Raw genomic sequence first — 19576 nt, forward strand, 5'->3', positions numbered from 1 at the left:
ATGCGCATGTGCAGAAGGATGTTGATTGTGCATGTGTACATGCTTGATTGCTTGCAAAGTGTGCCATATGGCCTATGCACGTTGCTTTATGCAAACAGCTTACTGGAGGTGCATGTTTTATGTCAGTGTAACTCGAGTACTGAAGCATACATCCAGCAAACCAGGACATGGTGTTACCTTGTGGTAGTCCTGCTCCAGTCTGGAGTCAGAGCCTGCTCCCTGTTTGTACTTGTTCATCTTTAGTTTCATCTGCCTGGTCCTCTCCTCCATGTCCATACCTAAGCACACAGATGGGAAACTGTCAGATTGGGGTTGATGCGTCACAGGAGACCTGATGGAGGGACATACTGTTATGGAGAGAAACAAGCTTCTGCTGAGCTATGAGCCATGAGCTGTGACAAGAACAGATCTAATGGGGGGGAGGGAAGCTGAATGGTTGGCAACATTTACAACAAAACAAAAACAGAAATACAGACAAAAATACTGATTAGTTAGAGTAAGGGCACATTTAACTGCTACATTTCTAATAGATGCAATCCACGATTCCCCTTTTCATCTTATTTTTTTAAATTGGCTAAACACAATCAAAAACACAATTTATTAATTCCTACAAAAAATAATAACAGCGTTGGTCTCTAGAACTAGCATTAACAACCCCCCTCCACCAAAATCAATGATTGTTAACTATGTTGAGATGCGAATTATCTGAAATTCTTAAAAGTTAAAAATAATTGTCCCTCCCTTTGAGCTCAGACTGTAAAACTAGGTTTACAAAAATGTCCTTATGTCCACATTATCAGTGCTTTATAACATCATCCCATCTCATCTCTTCCAAAAAACAAATAAATCACTAAAGTTTTTTTCATATCCCTACGTGCTATAATTTACTTTATGGAAACATCAAGTTTGTCTAGGCAAAACACAAGTCCAATGTGTTCTCTGAAAGTAATTAAACCACTCTAAATGAACTCTGCTCAATTCTTGTATCCAAAAAAAACATATACATAAATAAGTCCTAAAAACATATATCGTATAGTCAGTTTAAAATACTACATATTTTCTTTGGTGAAAAAAAAAGTCAAATGCCACGGACTAATGACTTTCATTCATCTCCATTCTCTCCGTCTCACTCTGACTCTGCTTTTGTGTCATATGAAAGCAATGATCAAGTAAAGGTGAATGAACACATGTGCCATGCGCACATACAGTATGCCTTCACAAACACACAGACAGGGAAAAGCATTACAAGCTAAGAGCAAATGAATGACTGTATACAGGAGGTGTGGCAAAATGATTTGTCTTAAGTCTTTGGAGTTGTCATTTGCATTTCTTGAATATTTGTTAATTGTCAGCACAATACATAAGTAACATCAAACTTCAACTTCAGTTTTCTCCATTACAAACAAAATGGTAATTCTAGACTGGATCAGAAATCTGGTGAACATGTTAAGGAATATATGAAAATATTCAAAATATGTTTACCTAAAAAATGTCAATGGTGTTGATGAACACGTTGTATTTTTTTCAGTTTTCTTTTTTGAAGTTACAGTGAAAACACAATACGTTAGGACCGAATGTGTAATGACTACTTTGTCTTAAAGATCACAGGACTTTAATGAAACATTAGCTATAAAATTACAGGAGCACATTTTTAGCTTCATCTGATTTACGGTTATTTAGGTTTTTTTTTTAGAGGAAACATTTAGGTACTTAGAATTTTAAGAAGAGAAATAAATTGGCAAAATATTAGAACTACTTTGATATTTTGAGAAATATGACAATTATTTTCCTTTATAATTTTGCCAGAACAGAGGATTTATAGATTGTCTGCAGGATGCCTGGCAAAAACATAGCCACAACAATTAAATAAGAAGTCGATTAAATATCAAAAACTGGCAATGTGATCTCAATGTCAGCAGCAAGATCATAATCCACATTTTGTGTTCAAGCATATGTGACTAAACAAATAATCAAAATATATTCATCAGGGGAAATTTGTTTTACTTTGAAAAAAGCTACAAACCCAGTTTAAGTAAATGTTTAAAACTATACAGAGTAATACAGAGAAGATTTTCTGTAATACACTGACAGAGCTTATTCTAAGAAGACCTGCTGCAAAGGAAACCATAGAGGTGTGACCATGACCATGCTCCTCTGAACACATTCTGTCCAGACAACAAACTATGCAAAATGACAGAGAAGGTGGAAGCGTTGTCTACAGAACAATCAAAAAGCACAAACGGCGCAATAAAACAGAGGCGAGCCAATTGAGAAAAGAAAAGATGACTGAAATAAATTAGGGGAGGAGGGGTAGGTCAAGCCAGGAAGACTTATAGTGTGAATAGAAGTAGTAGAAGAAGACGAAGAAGAGGCTGAGTCAGATAAGAAAGAAGGTGAAGAAGAAGAAGAAGAAGAAGGGACAGACCTGAGTTCGTCCAACTTGGTGAGTCCGTGTCTTCTGGGATCACATCACAGAATGGACAGACACAGACAGAGGAGAGTGAAATGGAGGTGAGAGGATGCAGGACGGGTGAAAAGGAAGACAGAGAAGAAGAGAAAGAACGGAGGGAGGGCGACGCCACCACAGTGATCAACGAGTATGTAAAGTTTGAAGGGCCAGAATGAGGAGAAGAAGGATGAAGGGTCAGGAGGGAGGGACACAACACATAACGACAGTACGCCACAACGATGACAAAACAAACGAGCACAGAACACAGAAACAAAATCATAGAATACACCAAGAACACACAAACTCCACCATGGGCACAGTGAAAAGTCATAACAGAGCAATAGGGTGCGAGGCCGGGACAGGCTGAGGTAGAGGCTAAGAGTTTGGTTATTTGAGAAAAAGGAAGGGAGGCTGAGGTTCTGTGCTTTAAAGGGAAAAGAGCTGAAACTGTAAAAAAAATGTTAGAGTCCCAAACCAGATAGAAATTCTGGACCTCTGAAGACAGGGAGAGGGAGGAGAGGAAAGGAGGGTAAAAGGAGAAGTGGGTGTCACTTGAGTCTGCATGTTTCTACCGTGGTAGGACAGCCTGAAAAAATTAACATGAAAGAAAGGAAAGAAACACACACAGAAAAAAAGGAGTGAAAGCACAGAGCAGCGAGCACAAAAGAGAGCAAAAGACCTCACACAGCCAAGTTGTGAAACTTGAGAAAAATATTGACATAACCTGAGTCAGCAAGACTGCATATGCAGTTACACACTCTCTCACGCACACACAAATACACATACACACACATATATAAGCTGCAGAATCTTTAGAAAACAATGTTGTGCAACAACAAGATCAACTGCTTGCTTTCAGCAGGTTCCACTTGTGCATTTTGCCCCTCTACAAATTATTAATTTCCTTCTTTCCTTCCGCTTAGCCTGCAAAAACCAGGAAAATATTCTTAAGATTCTCTTTATCTCTAAAGATGTGCTGTGATTTGTATCTGCTATGAAGACATATGTTGATATGTTTCATATGTTTCTTCAGGGGTTCAATCAATACCTCATGGACCAACATGAGCTCAGACCAGGCAGTTCAACATGTGGGTATGTCTGATTCTGCAGAAAACCAACTGAACTTGAACCTGACAAAACCAACAGTGACAGCTGGGAGAGCTAAATAAGCCGACTGCAATTGTACATAAATGTCATAACCTCTAACACAGAATGAGTATTTGGCTCAATGACTACTTGGTTAGTGTCACATAAACCAAAAGACAATGTGAGACATCTGCCTCATCAGCTTTCTTCATGCCAGCTAACATCACCTTGTTAGAGCAGTGGTTCTCAGCTGGTCTAACCTAAAGACCCACCACCAACTCCTTCATGAAATTTGTGACCCAAATGTCAGATTTATTTTTTAACCAATCTGAATTATTGAATGAAATATACTGCACTTCGATGGACCTGAGATGAAATATGTGACAGAGCAAAGAGAAGGAACAAAACCAACATGTTTCAAGAGCACTGCATAGACTTTTTGACTCTTGTTTTTCCAGTCACATGCTCGCGACCCACTTAAAACTGCTCCGCGACCAGATTTTGGGTCCCAACCCACCAGTTGAGAACCACTGTGTTAGAGGGTCAAATTATATATATATTCAAAAAATGTCTCTTTTCTTTGACTTTACTTCAGCTGCATCATGTAAGTCACCAGGATATAAGAACGATAAATTAAGACAGAGATAGGAGTGAAAAACTAGAACGAGTCTGCCTGAAAAAAGTTCTCTGTGATCCGTAGGTTACTATGAAATATTCAAATTAACCTATGACAAATTCCAAGATTACAGGCCCCAGCAGCAGACAAATCAAAATAATGTTACATTCAATTACCAATGGTGTAGATGGATTGAGCTGGTTTAATAACAAGCAGATGTTACCAACAATGACATTCAGAAACAGCCTGTGTTAGTAGTGTTATAATGTAGAGCCCATTATACAGCATAGTTTATTTTACTATATCTCACCAGTATTGTGCCATACTAAACATTTAGCCTACCCCACATGGGACTACAATAAGCTATTAATCAAACTAGACACAGATTATATGTATGTGTTATATGAACAACAGGCAGGGCAGACAGGAGCAGAAGGAAATTAGGAAATGGATAGTTTATCCTTTTTTTTTTACAAACCTCCCAGGCTATATTAGGTATCTGGCTAGTTTACATGTTCCAAATTAATATTTTTTCATCATTTGTGCTAAAAAAAACTGTTAAAAAAGCTTATCCTTTAAAGTAACTACAGTAATAGTTAAATTCACTTTTTAGTTCCCACTCTACTTAGAATAGGAAAAGTAGCTCATTGTCTATGAGATGGTCCGTTTTACAAATAAACCTAAGATGTTATTCAAACAACATGCAGTTATGTCTCCTCATCAAAGAAAAATGAACTCTGCTATTTGTATTTTCGATGTAGTAGGTTGGTTTATTTACAGCCTTTCGCTTTCTAAATGTTTCATAAATTATATACAAGCATAAAATACATGATTTATCACTTTTTTTTTTTTTTAAAGACAAAGACTTGATTGCCCTGTTTACAAGAAAAAATATAAAATTAAACAACAGGGCCACCTGCACAAAACAAGATAAAAAAAGTAATGTTTTATAAGACGATCTCTTTTATTGTACACACACACTTATATTTTAGTCCTTAGGGTTTTTATTTTGTTGTTGTTGTTGTTTTTCCAAAGATGTTCCTGTTTTAAGGGTGTCTGCTTGTTATGGAGCACATATTAATTGACTGGTTTAGGGAAATAAAGGTAACATAGTAGTTAGGGGTGTAATTAAAATTCACCCTTAAACACATCAGTGTTGAGGAGCTTTGACAGGCTGTGAGGTCAGTGTAAAGGTTCCCAGCATAATGTAATATGCATCTCAGTCAGTCTTGTAAAGCGGATCATGCTTAGTCAGCATTTCCTGGACAAATAACAGCTTGTTGAGCCTCAGGTAGAGGCTCTATAGCAAGGTAGGATCCAATGCATACCAACTGGAGATCCATGTTTTCCTACAACATCGTTCTAAACAGAATTTCTCTACAGCACCAAAATTCCACCAAACTGTGTGGTGATGAGGGAGCGTCTGTGTTACACTGTAACACATTATTTATGAAAGAAAAAATAGCAAAAATAGAATAAATATTTGCACAAACATATCTCCTAGTGGTGTTTAAAATAATGGTAGTGTTTAAAATGAGTTGCACAGCTAACAGCTAATAGGATCCTGTGTATATACAGTATTAGCAAAAGACATAACAAGTGAACAGAATTTAAAATTGAAAAGAGGAAAATATGTGATTCATGGAATCAAATGAAGCACTTTAGAGCAAACACTGCACCTCACAATTCATTTCCTTAGCAAGGTTTCATATTTTCCGATCACAGCAACTCATCAAACTTAACTACATTAGTAAGTAAGTATTCATTAGTAAGAATAAGGCAGTGTGCCAAGACACCGATATGATACAATTATGTGTATTTGCTTCGTATAATAAAAGTGCCTGTATCAACTCTGAGCGATAATAACAGATTAGAATGTCTCAAGTAACATCAACTCCATGCTGCACTGCAAACAAAGGAGGAAAACACAGAGACAGGGCGCCATCCAGTGGCTGACCTCGGCAACCTCATGTTAATCATAATTTTAAATAATCCTGTTTGCCGAAATCAAATACACAAGCCCTCTTCAAATTGTATCACCTGGCCTACATAATCCAGCTGATAAGAATCAACTTAAATAGTCAGAGAAGCAAGAAAAGTCTTCAAGGACCGATCACTTTGATAGAGCTGTTTTTAGACTTTGCAGGTGGAAAATGTTATTAAGAGTCCATGAGTAAGAAACAACTTACTATTACATTTGGGAATGAAAAGGTCTTTTAAATCAGAAAATTCAGAATTTAAAATTTTCTTTAATTTCGATTGAAATGAATTCATATAGCATAACTTTTTTTTTTAACCAATAAGAAATGCAAAATGTTTCTTTAAGAAATAAAAGGGTAAAAATTTATAAAAATGTGGGGCACGCTGGTGGTGCAATGGTTAGGGCGCACGTCCCATGCATTGAGACTCTCGTCTCAAGCAGCAGGCCCGGGTTCGCCTCCACCTGTGGCCTCTCTCCGCATGTCATTCCCTGCTCTCTCTCCCTGGTTTCTGACTCTGTCCACTGTCCTCTCTCTGCATTAAAGGCACGAAAAGCCCAAAATAAATCTTTAAAAAAAATTTTTTTAAAAATGTGTATTTGCTGTCCGGGTTCATGTGACACCTAAATTCTCAGTTTATAGAATAATACATTATTTAGCAGATTCTGTACTTTACAGTCAGCTACAGATGGCAGATGATTGATGCTTTAAAGATGACTTATTTCTTAAAGCCCAAAGTAAATGTAACTTTGGCTATCCAATGACACATTCAGAAAAACAAACCCACATTGCTTTTGTCATGACAACTAATGACGAGGATTACTATTAGGTGGTAGCATACTCTTTTCTGTTTGCTGTGAACAAGATGTAAGGACAGATTCAATGTGCTGGTTACTTTTCATGGACTCTTGATTGGCCATGGGAAAATTCAATACTCTACCAAAGTGAATTTCTTTTTTAAGAGCAACAGATCCACACCTAGACCAACCAACCTGTGAGGGACGGGTGTGGCTGAGTCCCTCCATCAGATAAAGAGCCGTTCAGCCCTCGCTGCTGGTCCTCCCATGTCACTTCTAAGGCATACACACACATAGGTGCAAAGATAGATACACTTGTTTTTCATGCTACAGGATTCTTATTATCTTGTTTCCTCAAAAACATTTTACTCAATACATCTATTATGTATACTGCACATTGCAGTGATAGAAGACAGCAGGGGAAAGGAATGGTAAGAAGGAAACAACTGCTTTGTCACTTCAGGACTGAAATCTTGGACAGCTCCTCATCAAAGACATTGAACTATGCTCCATCTGCTGGCAAACAGAGGTAACAACTCGTGATGTTCTAAAAAACATGCATTATACTCTACTGAGTTTTTTGTAAGACTGAACCTGCCAGTTATGTGTGTGTGTCCAATAATCCATGTCTAATTACATTGATTGATGATTTCACAATGGAAGTGCATAACTCTGTCTTTGTGAAGTGGAGCTGGGCAGAACAAACTTCTATTGGCGAGCAGTAAGTACAAACTTGCACAGTCACTAAAGGTATCACTCTCCATATTAACATCATCCACAGCTTCATGCAACTCTCTAACTTGAGCATTCTATATAAACTTAAAACCCATTTCAATAATAGATCAAATGTAGGTGCAGGGAAACTTGAATTAAAGACTTGATATGTGTGCCACAGATAATAAAAAAGAAAAAATCACTCCAACTCACACTTCACTGATGCTACTGAAAGTCACACTTGAAGAACTTGTGTTGACCGGGAACAACCACACAGCAAAGTCACACCAACACACTATTTAAAGGACTTGCCTTTCCTCCCATTTACTGAGGGACCTTGGGGTTTTTCCTCACAGTCTGCTGCTGGTATAAGAACAGATGGAGGCCCTTGAAATGTTGGAGCTTAAAACCCTTATATTGGTACTGTAGGTCATATTAATATGGCATTTCATGCCAAATTTGCTCAAACACAAGACACACCAACACACCACTTTCCAGAGATAATGCATTTTTACAAAATTCTAAACAACAAAATGCTAGAAACATTCAGGTATATGTGAAATGATGGCTTAATTGAACCATGCTTTTGTTACTATGCTAGAATCACAACAGACTACTTCCTTACAACAGGACTTGGCCCTGCAGAGTATCACTCAGTGCACAGATATAACAGATTATTATTTTTGAAGTGTGAAACTTTAGAGACCTTACACTGAGTATTCATTCACTGACTCAGTGGGCTCTACAGTTATGGCAGCGATTTAAAGTAGCACCAAGTGGTCAGAGGACAGAAGCATGCCACATTAACAGATGGTAAAGTAGGAAGTGAAAACTGTGGGGAAATCCAGTATGTGCCAACAGTCTGGCCATTCATTTAAGCCTGTGAATGAATGAACTGTTCCTGCACTGTACGTCAATTTAATCCTAAACACAAAACAATAACCTAACTCTTAACAGAGTTTGTACTTACAAATGCAGGTGTTGATCTTTAATACACCTAGAACTATGTTTCAACTCGTGAGCTTTTAGCTCTTTGAAGCAAGGAAACAAGAGCATCACATATTGAAAGAAAGGGGAGAAAAACATGTTGTGCAAGGACAGGTTTAAAGGCTGTATCTGAAGGGATAAACACACCTGGGCGACCATTTTGAGATCCCTGTGCCTTGAGCTCCTCCCCTGTTACCCCTTAGGCATCATCACATAGAAACAAAAAACATAAATGGCAAAAAGATGTATGAGATATGACAAGCTTTCTAAACACAGCAAGGAGTCAAATCAAGAGTAGGTTTATCAACAGCCCTTCTCTGCTATCAGCAAGTGGCAATAATATGGATTCAGTCCATAAAAAGCTAAATACACACACTTACACAGACCTTTTCACTACAAAAGCTGAGTGCCATACAGCTCTGGGGGAGCTACAGCAGAAGGTCAGATCAATACACCCCCCCCCCTCCCCCCAAACCACCACGACCACCACTGACTCACTGACTGCCAATGGCCTGACAGGTATACAAAAGAGTGAGAGAAAAACATATAATATTAAGATGGAAAGGAGGAGCAAGAAAAAAGGCAGATAGAATAGGCTGCCTGACAAAGAAAAAAGAAGAAAGAGTGAATTGTGCAATAATTAATCAAATTAGGCAATACAAAGAGGTGACCGAGATCCAGAAAGAAAGAGCTTTAGAGTGATAAAAGATGGCCCAGAAACAGAGAGCAAGAGAGGCTCGTTGGCAGCTTTACAGAAGACAGGGAAAGCCCTCATGGACTCTGACAATGATGAATCAGTGCTGTGATTGCTTTGACAAGTTCTCCAAAACTGCTCAGGTTTTTTTTTTTGCCCTCTTTCTACCTTTGCCCAAGCCTTTCTCTCAACTGTCTTTGTTTTTGCCACAGCGTTTGATTCAAAGACACGCGTAGAATAATCATTACTTTCATCCCAGTTTTTCTTAGAGTGCATGCCACAAGTAGCTACCACAAATAACATTGGTCAAAGAAGTACTGAGAAACAAATGTCACTTTGTAGTTCCAAGGATGTGCAAAGTTCAAACTACTGTGCCTTAATCACAGCTCACAGCATCAAGCTTACCCGATTTGATAGAAGCAGACAGTAAAGCATTTTCTAAGCTGAGGTTAAGTATCTCAGCAGTCTAAGTAGCTAGAATAAAGTGAGTAAAACTCAAAACAATAAAAACACAGGAGGAGAACTGTAAAAAGAACATTGGCACAATCAATACTAGGATCAAGACAGGCCAAGGTAGATACAACATGACGGCACAAGATATCTAAAGTCAAATACAGCTGCAACAAAAGGCAGGGTTCTTGGAGCGCCAGAGTAAGCTTAGCCCCAGTAAACCCAGCTACCTGTTGTTGCAGGCTGGGTTTTGGCCTTCAGAGAAAGGTGCTGCAGCACTCTCAGTCTGAAAGACTAAACCTACACATTCAGGTACAGACCTTCACAAGGCTCTGTTCCTTCATCTCCATCTTCTGATAGAGAAATGGAAAAGGAACCAAGTAGAGATGTTATGGGTGGAAGGCAAAAGTAATCACCAAAAAATCTAAATCAAAGGAATATCCTTTTATATTTGATAAGATCCATCACTTAACACAAAATGATATCATGTTCAAATCACAACCCTCCTTTCTCAGTCAAAAGTAAAGTGATCTGCAATTAGCTTTAAAATCATAGCCAGCCCCAATCAGCTGGGTCACCAATTCAAAAGCTTCTTCAAGTATATGTAAGTACGAGCTGCACAGAAGCACACCCTTAAGTTCCATTATCTTTAAGTTGCTTGACATTTTAATAAAGATTAACATTTTTACTATAGGTGACTTACTTCTCTCTTTTCCCGTGGGTGGAAGCTGGGGGAGTTGCCGTCCTCGTCTGTTGGACATGGGGGTACTGGAGGGACTTGTTTGTACCGATCCACTACGAGGATGCGCCCTACATGACAAAAAGTAGTTGACAATGGGGTGAGACACAACTTTGGACTAGATCTTAAAGTGGATGCAGGGAAACTATCAGTTTAAATTTTAAAAAAGTAGGCTTAAAATAAAAAAGTAAAGATTTGAACTTTAACTAATACCTTTTTTGAACTATGTAATATTATAAGATACTAAACACGATTAATTGAATTTAACTATAAGCAGCTTGAACAGTTAGAAAATATGTTGGATCCCATTACAGTAATTGTGTTGATAATAGAATTAGCTAGACAGTTAGGTTAGCTATGCTGGATATTCTTAAATGTGTTGCTGTCACTGTTAGCACTGATGCTGCTAGGTGTGTGTTTTTATTTTTATTAATAAAACAATAAAATAACAACTTGTTTTGACACAAATATATTAGATTGAATATTTTTCCAAATATTTTCAAATTCTATCTATCTATCTATCTATCTATCTATCTATCTATCTATCTATCTATATATATATATATATATATATATAAATAACTAATTTCTAATAATCTATGATCTGTTTCTCTATATACAAAACCAATCCACACAGCAATGATGTTTGGCACATGGCATGGGAGTGGAGGGATACATCAACTGTAAGGGTCTGAGCTGCAATAAAAGATGCCAGGTGTGAATCGCATGTACAGTCGACTCATCAAGCTGCAAGGAGAGAAGAGTTCAATGCAGAAACAGCAGACCAGTGCGACCATGCGTTCAGACTGTCCCCAAAAGGACTTAAAAGGCTTAATGTCAAGACAAAAGGAAGAAAAGAAAAAGACAAAACAGAATGCCATCACAGGCTAAACGGCACTAATGGTTGTTAGTAATGAAATCAAAGTGAAATGTAGGTACATTACTGCTATATTCACGCAAGCGTATGAGCAGTATGTTCAAAATGAAAAAGAATTAGCACTCTATCTACAGTGTCAGGACTGGCCAAGAAATGAGTAAAGAACAGCAACAGCTACTTTTGGGGACAAAACAGAAAATGGCAAGGTGGGTTGTGGGGTACTTGTGAGTGGGTGGTGGGTGAGGTGAGGTGAGGTGAGGTAAAGAAGCAGGGTATTGAGAAGGTGAGAGGTACGTGGGATTGATGTTTTTTTCTAGTTCATTATATGAGTTAGTCAGGCTCGGGCTGTGTGGGAGCTAATGGGAAGGGGTTTGAACTGGTTTGGTATAACAAGGTTTCAGTTGTTCAAACATTTAGGTACAGCTGCTCTGGGGCAAAAATAATAATTCCTATTGGCTAGGAGCTGGACATGTATATTAGCATGACAAATACAAATGGGGAAAATATATACAAATAAGAATATAAAAAATGGCTTCTTTTGATACATTTGTAAATAGAGTTACCCTCGATTAACAAATGTATCAAAAGAAGCAATTTTTTTGAAGGGTCAGCAATTTAGGTCAGGTATGTAATGCTAGGTTAGTTTATCTAACTGATCCTTCAGTTATGAATTCACTGTTTTTATTGCATATTCCCAGTTAGCACAATAATATAGGATGTAATTCATTCAGTAGACTCTAGTTTGAACTTCCTACTTAGCAAAATCAATATTTTTTGGTCAATTTATTGATATTTAAGCTAATGCTAAGTTATCTCCCCCCTCAGGGAAATGAATGTACAACTGAAACTCCAGTCGGAGTCTGTGCTAGTTTGCTTCTCTGATCTGGGTCACACCTCGTCAAGGCAGGTGAGGGGGGGGCAGATCTCCCAGATGGCAGGGACGGCATGGACCTCATGAGCGAAGAGTCGTGGGGGCGTTCAGTGGAGCGTGAGCGGGATGTGGGGCGCTCTATAGTGGGTCGCTGGTCTGCAGAGCGGGACCTGCTGTGATACTCGTGTCTATCCATGGCTCCGTGATTCCTACAGAGGTTATTGAGAAATAGGCAGGCACTCAGTGGAGCCCCAGCAGGGCAGGGTCAATATGCTGGAGAGTATGGAGGGCAACCAAAATAGCTGCACCTTTAACACAATTTCAAGGTGAATATACGTTCAAGTCAAATGCTTGTTGTTAAGCACATTTGTCACTACGCATTTTTATTCAACATCTTTATTTTTGGGGAAAAACGTGGCAATCTCTGAAAGTAGGCAGACAGAATGAACACAAGTGTATGCTTTAGTTATGGTCAAATTTCACTGTATTTTCAAATGACTTTGTTTGCAGTTGACATGATATTTACTAAGTCTACTACGAAATGTGTTTTTTATCCTGCTGTGAAATAAAGACATTTAACACATCATCCTGCCTTGGGAAGGGGTTTGCTGTTATGTTAAATGCTGTTATATTATCTGGATTTTTCCCCCCAGTATATTCACCTACCTACATTTAGTGTCCTTTCGAGGGAGAAACTCAAATTCTCCAGGAACTCTTAGAGAACATTAGACAAAACTTAAGTAGTAACAGACTACCTGTATACTGAAGTTTGCATTGTGGATTTTAGGAAATGAACATATGGTTTGTCTCACATGCAACTCTCAAATTTTAGCATTACTAAATTGCCTGTTCTTCTCCATAAGTACAACTGGACGGTTTATAAGCAGAGAGCTAGGTGAACCCTGCATGGTGTTTGTTTCCTGTGCTGATGTGAGTCTACAGATAATGTAGAACTGGCAGAGACCATGTGCTCTAAACATGGTGGGTGGGTGTCCATTTGCAATATGTGGGAGACAGAGTGAATCGTGAGGGTAAGGTGAAGTATATATTTGCATTGCATTTTGGTATTTGAGGTTATATCTGGGGGATTTTCTTTTAATAGCAAGGCCATTGTAAGTATTTTTGGTACAGGAAGGATAAAGGGAAATCTCCACCTGAAGAGCTGAAGAAAAAAGCATGTGAGGTTTCTCAAAAGGGAAAACATTGAGAACAATACAACGATATTAAGCATTTCAGTGAGAAAAGAAAAAAGAAGAAATAATGCATCATACTTGTACATGTTAAAAAATGTGGAAATACTTGATATCACATTTGGACAGGAATGGCCACAAACACAGAGGTTGAGAGCATACTGTTTGGAAAAGTTTCCATTCTTCAACCTAAGCCTGTTAAAGGTCCTTAGATTTTTAAAGCATGACACTGTTTTTATTTTAAGGCACAGAAGACCAAGTTTGTGTCTACACAATACAAAGAGGTGGGAGCTTCTTCTTATGAGGCTAGTAGACACTAAAAGACATGTTTGAGTCATTTTCAATTTACATTTTGAGAACTCACTTCATTCATTTGAATACAAATCCACAGATTAGGACTGTCATGGTCTTGTAGTGTCTGTAGCATATTGAAGTATGAAAAATTGTCCAGTAGAGGAGCTATCCTTGTCTCTGATATAAAAAAGTCTCACCAGCCAATTACCTTTAGCCTTTCACATTATTAATCAACATTTCCAGTGACGTTTTACAGTCATAAGTGAGTTCACAACATCAGGCTGTTATTGCTTATGATATACTGAATTTCTAAATATGTCTGTAACATGTCAAACTACTCAATCTCTAGAAGCTGCTGTTCTAAACAATGTGCACAGCAGGTTTTTTCCTTTCCAAGATACACTCTGGGGCAATGCACCGAAACAACGCAACCATAAAAAACATTTTCTCATGTTCTGCAAGGACAATCGCACAAACTGAGACAGTTGACAAAAAGGATTGAACTTCACATATGCTCTGTTTCTTATCTTTGACTCATTTTCTTCCACATGCCTACAGTTTTTTTAGTCCTGCTATCATGTCTCTTCAGTTCCTACTTTTGCTTTGACTCTGCCTGGAAGCAGACAAAAACAAATTGTGTCTGTGTAAAGAGAAGAGAGAAATCTATCATATTCCTCTGTGGATAACACTGAGATGCTAGCTACTGTCCGCTCTTTGGTCGGTGACAAAAAGAAGCAGGGGGGTGGTCTTGTTAATGGTGATATAGGCTATACACTGAGCCTGAGGTTGAGCCAAGTTAGGCCTCAGGGAAACTTTGTGACACTTTAATAAAGTCACTCAGGCTCCAGGGCCGGGTTCTGAGGAATCATCACTTTTTTTCCTCCATGGTACAGAGTCACACTATTCCTGACTAAAAGCCAAATGGCAGCAGGTGGAAGATTGAAGACGGAGAAGCCTTTTACAGCGTTTATGGGGCAATGTGAGTACTTTCTTTTTATTGGTGCACCAGAATGCTGGCGTAGGTCCAGGAGATGGATGGGTGTCAGCATGCTTGGAAGGGCCTGGCAGCCCATTTTGGCCAGACACAAGAAGCCAATGGGCAAACACAGAATTTACAAAGCTAATGTGCAGCCCACAGCAACGCATCAGAGATGCCATTGTATAGGTGTGCAATAAGCAGCTGCAGATAGCATGTAAAACACCAAAAATCAAACACACCACTGATCAATGTACTGCAGTTGGTATAACGTACATGGGCACATAAAAAGGACGTCGAAATGTAGAAACAGGTGCTGGCTGGCAAATAACTCAACAATCAGGAGACACATACATAGCTCTGAACCTCATCATACAGAGGCAGTTGTGTTGTGTTATTTTACAGCAACAGACTTCAGAGCTGGGATGACTGAATAACAAAAACCGATATCAAACAGATATCATTTTCTGTCATCACATTTACAGATCACGGATAAAATAAAAACGAACTAGGGACAACTTTAGTAGACCACAAGATGGTGGATGCACAGATGCAGTGGCAGTGCATGCCAATACCTCTCGTATTCATAGTCGGAGGAGTAGGCGCCCTCTGAATAGGCACGGGACATCCTAGTAGAACGCAGTAACCTGACTGCTTCCTCTCTGCAGATTGGGTACACACGATGGTTGCGGCTGCCGAAAAAAATATCACAACTGGTAAGCTTTTCTTTTCCCAGCAGAAGTTTTAGTGGAATTAAAAACCTGCAAAGGAAGACATGCAGTAGAACACCTTTTGGATTTCTATCAGCGACTTGCACTGGCTGAACTCTGAGCACAAAAGTATCCCACAGATTCATATTGATTACATGTTAACTAAGAGACCCAATGTATCAGTGTCTTTGAAGGAAAAAAAAAACACCTCTGCTGGACAAAACTTCACAACCACTGAACACTAATCCATTTTCAGTATTGCCATACCACTCAGTTACTCCTTTGATGGATAAGATGAAAGAACAAGAGGCACGTTCTCACCCAGTGATCACACTTGCTCAAATCGCACATTTTTGGAGAAATAATGAGAAGAAGGTTTGGAAATGACTTAGATTATGAAAAGAGAGAAAAAGCAATGCTGATACTGGATGGTTGGGGTGTGTGTCATTATATGTGCTAATAAAAACTAATACACATCATGGATATATTTAATCTCCTGCAGAAGAAATATCGACTTTAACACAACACCACATCGATGGCACTGACAATTGCCAGGTGATCTAGAGATTCCTCTTCAAAGCATCAAATAAAGTACATTATACAACAAAGACTTCTTCAGTGCAATGTAGATAGGCTACGTGATAAATTTTAAATGACTACTGTGATGTTCTCAAACTGGGAACGTTACAGTGATAAAAAACATGCCAAAGTGTCAGTGCCATGTGTTCTTCACCAAAATGAAAGACTTCCTTAAGAGAAGAAAAACGTGTTGGATTGAAAAGTGGAGTTGCAGGGATGGGCTTCATGCTTGCTCAGCTAAAGTTCTACCTGGAGTCCCTTTGAAGATCATCAATAGGCTGAGTATGTCTGGTACGAGGTAGGGTGAGAAAATGGCTGCAACCACATGGAGGAAGGAGAGAAGACAGAGATGGATCTGAGATGGCGCTGAGAAGACGTAGTGGAGGAGAAAAGGGGTGAGAGAAAGGATTGGAGATAAAGAATCACAGACAGACAGATGGAGGGGTGGGGAAACAGAGGGGAGACCACGAGAGATTCCTCAAAGAAATAGGATAAAAAGTAGCAGTAGTAGGAAAGCTCATAGGAAATGTTGATATAACAGTTTTAAAGAGTAAAAAAAGGGAAAAAAGGATAAGAGAGGAAGAAAAATTGGATGGTGTGGAGATGCTTTTCTCAGCTTCACAAACAGCACTGCAGAGGAGAGTGGGACATGGAATACACCTACACCTGCACTGAGCCTCTATACTGGATGATTGAACGAGTAAAGACCATGCATATTACAAAAGGATATTAACATTTTACAGGCACAATTTCAAGAAATTCAATAAAGCAGGAAAATACAGCGAAAATGACACAGTCCCAAAAAACTTATATTATATTGTTTTTATTATTGTTGGCAACAGTGACTTATTTCCTGTGTCATTTTCAACTGTTTTCAATAAATAAGAGGACACTGTTAATTAAAGCAAAGGAAATATAGTCAAGTGAGCACTGTCCCAGACAATTTAGATAAGTGCGTCTGACACTGATTTAGGCCAAGCCTCAGAAATATCAAATAAAGATAATTGGACAGAGTAAAGTAGCTGCAGCCTGGCAGTGCCAAGGCTATGATTCCACTCTTGGAGCAACATTTTCTTACTCCCACAAAAGATAAGTGCTGATGGAGGATAACTGACCACTTCCCCTTGACCACCTTTTCCCATAAAGATAGTGAGATTTGCAGCACTGGCTCCATCTTTTTCTGCATAATTTCAGCCATCTCAATATAAGATGGAAAAATATCAAATTAAATATCTACTTGTCTGACAATGTTGTCTTTGCACATTTTGCTGTGTGTAAAACATTTTTTTCTGATGAGTAAATGAAGTAACAGAATTGATATGCTATGTATACATGACTGAGGAAGTTAGATATTTAGGTATAGAGATTCCTAACCACTGTTTCAGATCAAAAATATGTTGCTAAAATAATTCCAAGGAAGGTGAAAGTTTCACCATGAAAGCAGTATTACCAGAAAGCACCCACACAAAAGGTCAGTCCGCGAGACTTCAAGGCACGCAGCATCGTGCACAAGTGTATGCGTGCATAAACACCTCCCGGCATATCTGTAACTCATCAGCCCCCACTTGTGGTTGTCAGCATTTGTTCATGCATGCCAGCGTATACATGCATCCACTGCACACAAGTGTAAGCTGGAGTGTGTGTGTGTACCTGTCAGGTGAGTAGTTATCTTCAGACACACTGTGGTGGTCCACTCTAGTGGAGGAGCTGTACTGAGAAGGCCTAAGGTCAAAGGCTGGGTCCAGACTTCTGCTGTGTGACAGAAGCGGACTGTATCACCCCCTATATACTGAATACACCACACACTGCCACTACTGTCCAGGGCTGCCACCATCTTTATGTGAGGCATTCAGTAATGCCTTGACAAGTTATACATCCCCACAAAGATAACATGTGGAATTTGGAGGGCCACTTGGAGGGTTGAAGGATTTTAGAATTCACATTTTTTAGAGTAATTTGCATAATTATTGTTATTCAGCTAAGTTGCTCAAGCAAAAATTAAACTTCATCTATCTTAGAATTATTGTTTCAATATAGGTGTGTCAGTTAAGGATGTTGACAGGAAAAAATATTTTAAAAAATACATCAATATATGAAAGAAATCTACACATTCAACCTGAATTTCGAGGTCAACTCAGTAGCGGCCTGAGCATTAGTTACCTGGAGGGTGGGGGGACGCTGGGAGAGCGCGATCGCGCCCGGTTGATATCAGTTGACCGAGAACAGTGATTAGACGACATCACCTGCTCAGGGACCGACAACGTGGAGCTTTGGAAGTCTCTGCCATTTGGCCTGTAATCTGTGAAGACAAAGGCAGACAAAGGAAGAGAGTGACATTCCGTATAAATATTCTGACACCAAACAAATTCCAATGCTGGAATTTAAATTACAAAAAAAAAAAAGACACTCTTTTTTGTCCAAGATAACACCCTGTTAATTACCATGTTTTGTGAGTGGATGAAAAAGCAAAACCTGGAACATCTGACAATAAAAAGGATGATTACATGGCACAGAACTTATTTAACAACACACTGTAACAGCCAAGACAAAACAAACTAAACTGCTGACACTCTGTATTCCACATTTGAGGACTAGATTTAAATGAGGGTGCAAATCATGTGCTGTCTTTATATTGTGTATTTAACATGAAAATAGCCTTTTAAATATCTGAATCATTATAATGAATTCTCTCTGCAAGACTGACTAGTCCGTTGAACTTGAAAGCTTTCATTAACCAATAATCAGGCATGGCTAGAAGGTAAAGTTAAGGTCAATGATTAGCACTATTAAAGTTGATTGATATTCAATAGAGTTTAAAGCATATTAAAATGAGTTAAAGAAGACCCCTGAATTAAAAGTTGGAAAATAAGGAAAGTTCAGAAAAATTGGAGGTAATGATAAAGAACTGTTGACCTTTACTTGAGGAAGTTTGACGATAATATATGAAGGTTTTAAATACATTAGGGTTTGTCTTTGACAGGCAGTGGCAGAGCATGACAGCTGTTAGAAATCTACAAGTATATTTTTAACTAAATGATCCATCCTAATTGCAAGTGTAAGCCACATTTTGAAATTAAAATACATTTTGAGTAACAAACAAGTTCTACTATTGATATTTTCTTTTAAACAATGAGAAACAAATACAAATAAACAATATATTACTTCCCAATGATGAACATGACATCCACCATTTAAAACAATGAACATTTCCACAAGCTCCAAGCCAAGAAAACAACATAAATGCAGAGCTCAAATAATGTACAAAGTTTTCATTGACATGCTAGTTCATGCATGAGTACCCACTACTCGTTAGGAACATATATTCAGGGAAAACTTATAATAAATTGGATATAACAATTGTACTGTGATGCATCAGTGCAGAAGTAGGAAACAGCTATAGCAGTGACATATAAGTTTGAATGTTCAGGCAGTTGTGTAAGGTAAGTATCTGACTTCTTAAACTCTCTTGCTTCAAGGGACCAAAAGCAGAATTGTGCTTTAAAAGCAAACATAACAGGATAACAGAGGCAAAGCTTGTGTGAACTTTTCTGGCCTGCTGTATTTTATT

The 19576-nt window shown here is 38.5% G+C and overlaps 1 protein-coding gene across 6 annotated transcripts in view; it reads right to left on the minus strand.

Annotated features, from left to right (window-relative positions):
• rims2a (regulating synaptic membrane exocytosis 2a) overlaps positions 1-19576 on the minus strand; it is a 144460-nt gene that overhangs the window by 30837 nt on the left and 94047 nt on the right. For 3 of the 6 annotated variants that reach the window (XM_065957667.1, XM_065957672.1, XM_065957671.1), the window contains 5 exons: positions 18169-18307; positions 17659-17760; positions 15295-15411; positions 12283-12468; positions 10476-10582 (listed from right to left, as the gene is read on the minus strand). In XM_065957667.1, the coding sequence (XP_065813739.1) occupies positions 10476-10582; positions 12283-12468; positions 15295-15411; positions 17659-17760; positions 18169-18307 (651 nt within the window). Of the gene's footprint in view, positions 1-177; positions 279-10092; positions 10126-10475; positions 10583-12282; positions 12469-15294; positions 15412-17658; positions 17761-18168; positions 18308-19576 lie in introns of all 6 variants that reach the window. The other 3 variants (XM_065957666.1, XM_065957668.1, XM_065957669.1) reach the window with 3 other exon arrangements.

Source organism: Labrus bergylta, chromosome 8, assembly GCF_963930695.1.
Source record: "Labrus bergylta chromosome 8, fLabBer1.1, whole genome shotgun sequence".
Lineage (NCBI taxonomy): Eukaryota > Metazoa > Chordata > Actinopteri > Labriformes > Labridae > Labrus > Labrus bergylta.